At 39.0% G+C, this 4,345-nt stretch overlaps 1 protein-coding gene across 1 annotated transcript; it reads right to left on the reverse strand.

The window, feature by feature from the left end:
• Positions 1-1,380: 1,380 nt before the first annotated feature.
• On the reverse strand, positions 1,381-4,023 carry hmgb2a (high mobility group box 2a). The gene is made up of 5 exons (XM_081362409.1): positions 3,469-4,023; positions 2,626-2,784; positions 2,288-2,439; positions 2,031-2,205; positions 1,381-1,961 (listed from the first exon to the last, which is right to left on the reverse strand). The coding sequence occupies exons 2-5, from the start codon at positions 2,770-2,772 to the stop codon at positions 1,788-1,790; spliced, it is 648 nt and encodes a 215-aa protein (XP_081218535.1). The 5' UTR covers positions 2,773-2,784; positions 3,469-4,023; the 3' UTR covers positions 1,381-1,787.
• Positions 4,024-4,345: the final 322 nt, after the last annotated feature.

Raw genomic sequence — 4,345 nt, forward strand, 5'->3', positions numbered from 1 at the left:
ATAAGCACTCATATTTCAACCATTTAGATGATCATGGGAATTAAGTTGGCAAGTTTAAGTTTTGTAGTTTTGGTTTATATATAAAAAAAACTTAAAGCATAACTTCAAGCTATTAGTTGATAAACTGTTTTCTGAGAATTTTAAGCACCCCCCTTTAATGTAGAAGTTATAAGCTTGTTTGCATTGTTCTTGGAAAGTGCCTGCTAATGTGGAAGTGATCCCAGTATACTGTTCATATGCAAATTAGGTTGTTCAGGGCAGTAGACTGAGCTTTTGGTTGTAGGTGAGCAGATGTCAAATGTACGATATACATCTATTGTCACTGCATAGAACAATACACCCAACCTATATAGCAGACCACATGTCACATGACCAAGCAGAAGGACATCTCAGCCCAAACATAAATCATTAATGCACTTAATCATAACTCTGGTTACAGATGAAGTTACATGTGCATTTATGCCTCTTATTTTTCAGATCAAATTATTCTCGGGTGAGATTAGCATTTCCTTCAGAGTAATCTGATAACCAACAATTAAGAAACAAACTTCAATATAAAGGGATAGTTCACCCAAAAATTTAACTTGTCATTACTTGCTCACCCTCATGTTGTTCCAAATTTGTATGAGTTTCTATCTTCTATTGAACACAAAAGATGATATTTTGAAGAATGCTGTTATCCAAACAGTGGACAGTAGCCATTGACTTCCATAGTAGTTTCTCCCTACAATGGGTCTGATCACCAACATTCCTCAAAATATCTTTAGTGTTTAACAGAAGAAACTCATACAGGTTTGGAACATGAGGGTGAGTAAATGACAATTTTTCATTTTTTGGGTGAACTATCCCTTTGAAGGAACACTCTGTCTTTTCATATTAAACCATGTTATTCCCTTAACTAAGATGAGTTCATATATACCTCTCTTGATAGCATTTAGCTAAGCCCAGTTCATTCATTAGGGACCAAATCTCTGTTTGGTCCCTAATGAATGAACTGGGCTAAGTGCTATAAGTGTCACCGCGTGCCAGAGCAATTGAGTGCACGCACTGAGACAAGATGTATGACCTCGTCTTAGTTAAGGGAATAACAGTTTAATATGAAAAAACTGAGTGTTCCTTTAAAAACCAGTAACAATTACACTCCATAGTTATGGTCTAATAGCATCATGGCCAGTCCACAAGAAACTAAGCCTAATTTAAAGCTGTCTGCTTGAAGTAAAAGTGCAAATAGTCTGTAAAACAGCCAAAGCTTAGTTTCAATTTAAACAAATACTTGGTTTAATACAATTTGCTTAGGCAATGATTGAATTAGTTTTTATACCTCAATGATATTTAATGAGCACCTGTTGCTATGAATAAATGCGGTCTGACAATATGCAGTATGAACAAATTCTGCAAAAATCTTTAATAAGTCAAACGAAGTCAAAATTGCACACAGTGGAAAGGGAAACTGGTCATAATATACAAAAATTTAATAACAAAAAAGAAAAAAAAAAAGATTTCAGTCTACACAACTTTTAAAGCTCATTTTAAAAATTGAGACACTACACAAATTGTTCCTCATTTGTCTTAAAATGGCAGTAGAAATAATATGAAACAGGGAAAGAAAACAAGCAACCACAGCTATCAAGACAAAAAGCAGTGCTTAAAAAAAAAGCTGTTACATTTACAAAACAGCACATGACCTCAATATGTATTCAATTATACACATTTCTGTACAGGTCTTGAAAAATTTAAATGCATTCACATTGTTTTGCAAACAACTCAGCTCAAGTTTTCCTGATAGTTTAATCGTCATCATCATCCTCCTCTTCCTCGTCCTCTTCTTCCTCATCATCCTCCTCCTCGTCGTCGTCATCATCATCATCATCAGCTTCCACCTTTTTTCCTGCTGGCCGGCCAGGTCCACCCTTCTTGCCAACCTCTGCTTTTGCTCCTTTGGCGCGATATGCAGCGACGTCCTGGTACACAAATACTTGTTAACACGAGCGAAATGCCATCAAAAGCACCTGAATTGGGCCAACCTTTACCTTTTCATACTTCTCCTTGAGCTTCATGGCCTTCTGCTCATATGGAGACTTTTCCTTTGGTGAAAGCTTGGACCACATTTCCCCGAGTTTCTTTGCGATGTCACCAATAGAGATGCCAGGGTTGTCGCCCTTCACCTTCGGGCGATGGTCAGAGCAGAAGACAAAGAAAGCCGATCTGACGATGGAAGAAAAATTAGACTTAAAATACATATTCAAATAACATACAAATCTCAGGGGTCTATTTGTGCACTACTTACGGTGGTCTCTTAGGAGCATTTGGGTCTTTCTTCTGCTTTTTCCCTCCTTTCGCACCTTTAGGAGGCACATAAGTTTTCATCTCCCGTTCATAGCGGACCTTGTCGGTTTTGGCCATTTCTTCAAATTTGCCCTTCTCCTTAGAGGACATGGTCTGAAAAACATGAGACTATGATTAGATTGTGCCAGGCAGGCGCAGTGTGTCTCTCTTTATCCTCCCGCCCTACATTTGCCTCAGTCACTTGAGTAACAGATGCATCGTGTAATTCTGCCCCTCCTCCCTCCCTAACAACAACCACCCCCCGGAAAAACATTGAAGCAGCCCTTCTGTTCAGCTCACCTTCCATCTTTCAGAGCACTTCTTGGAGAACTCTGAAAAGTTCACCGATGTCCCTGGATTTTTCTTTTTATGCTCCTCCCGGCAGGTTTGCACAAAGAAGGCGTAAGAGGACGTCTTTCCCCTGGGCTTAGTAGGATCCTTACCCATGGCTGTAATGTGCTAAAAGTGATAAAGAGACAAAAACCTCTTTAAAAGAAAATAACCCTCAGAAACAGCAGCATGTAGAGTTCAGTCAAAACCTATGTTGTCGCTTTGTGCGCTAGCAAAGCGACGGAGAAATGTTCGCGCACTAAACGCTAGTTAATCCGATCAAGTTCCTGCTTCGTTTCCACCAGATCACTCAACTAGAACAATAAGCGTCCCTCCATTTTGTTTTCCCGCCTAAACTGCAGGAAATATGCACTATAATGTATGAAGGCTATGAAGTTTCAGACTCTAGCCGTTGAAATTAAGTAAACCAAGTAACGTTAAGTTTGTACGGCACACAACTTTACAGCACTTTTAGCCGCTTCGGTCTCACGAGCGCTCCATTACGACCTCAAACTCAAGCCAGCCATGGCTGCTTACGCTCTTAACTTCACAAGATCACTAAGCTGGTAAAATCCTCTAAATCTACTTGCTCATGTAACCAGCTACAAAAAGCTACAGCTGAGATGATAACACGCTTATTTATTTTTTTAAATAAACAGCACTTTTCTTGCTTTCAACCGTAGTAGCAGTAAAAAGTATTAAAATTATCATACAAAATTCTAACGCGACCGTGTAACGTTATCTTTCTCAGACATATTCGATAAAAGCTCAAGTTTAAAAGATTTATCGGGTACATTAAGACATGCAGCTTACCTCTAATCAGCCTCAACTGCTCAACACGTACTCTGGTTGTAAACTGTTGTTTTGTAGCTGTGTGCTGCAGGGCGCACAAACTTGATTAAATGCCCATAGACTCCACCCTCAGAGCTCTCGTCTGATTGGTTGGGACACGTTCGAATTTGAATCAGGAACGTTCTAGACGCGGTATTGAATTCTTATTGGCTGTCTATGACCGCAGTCAAGTTTCTTCGTGAAAATTAGATCCAGATGACGACGCCACTGATCTCGTCAGCTATTGGTTGAACTAGGGATTTAAAATAATGAGCGGTAAGTCTTTGAATCAAGGAAATGCGCCCCGGTTTCGTTCTTCTATCCAAATTACTTTATGTAACAAATATTAATACTTTGCACATTCTGAGTGAATTTTTTAAGGGAGGATCACTATGACAAACAGAATCAGGATTCGAAGGCTTTAGGTTTTAAAGTTTTAACTGGCACAAACAACGTCGCGCCATATGGACAAAAGCTGAAGTCTGAGTTGATGCGGGGTTAAAGAAGGCACGCCTTGGGTCTCTGCTCACACCTCCTAGGTTAAAACCAAGTCATGGCTACTATGATTTTCATTACTATGGTTTTTTTCCATTTAAATCTAAAAATCTTGTCCCATGTTTCCAACGCATTTTTTTTTTTTAAATAAATTTGTCAAGAAGATAAGTATTGCAGCAGCGTAATCTACACATTTGGACGATTATTGCGTTCGTAAACACATGGTCACGTGATACTTTAACCTTTTGTGGGGGAAAGGGCGTTCGTTTGTCGTTAGAGTACCATTGAATGTTATAAAGTAATACAACAGAAGACAAAGACGACAAACACAAGACAAAGATTGCATAGTTCACTTAAACATTCT

This window comes from Scardinius erythrophthalmus (genome assembly GCF_964197995.2).
Source record: "Scardinius erythrophthalmus genome assembly, chromosome: 3".
Taxonomy (NCBI): domain Eukaryota; kingdom Metazoa; phylum Chordata; class Actinopteri; order Cypriniformes; family Leuciscidae; genus Scardinius; species Scardinius erythrophthalmus.

Coding starts and splice junctions, on each gene's coding strand:
- hmgb2a (XM_081362409.1), bottom strand. CDS start 2,772: ATGGGTAAGGATCCTACTAAGCCCAGGGGAAAGACGTCCTCTTACGCC. Junction 2,440..2,625: donor AGTGCTCTGAAAGATGGAAG/GTGAGCTGAACA, acceptor CATGTTTTTCAG/ACCATGTCCTCTAAGGAGAA. Junction 1,962..2,030: donor TCAAGGAGAAGTATGAAAAG/GTAAAGGTTGGC, acceptor TTTGTGTACCAG/GACGTCGCTGCATATCGCGC.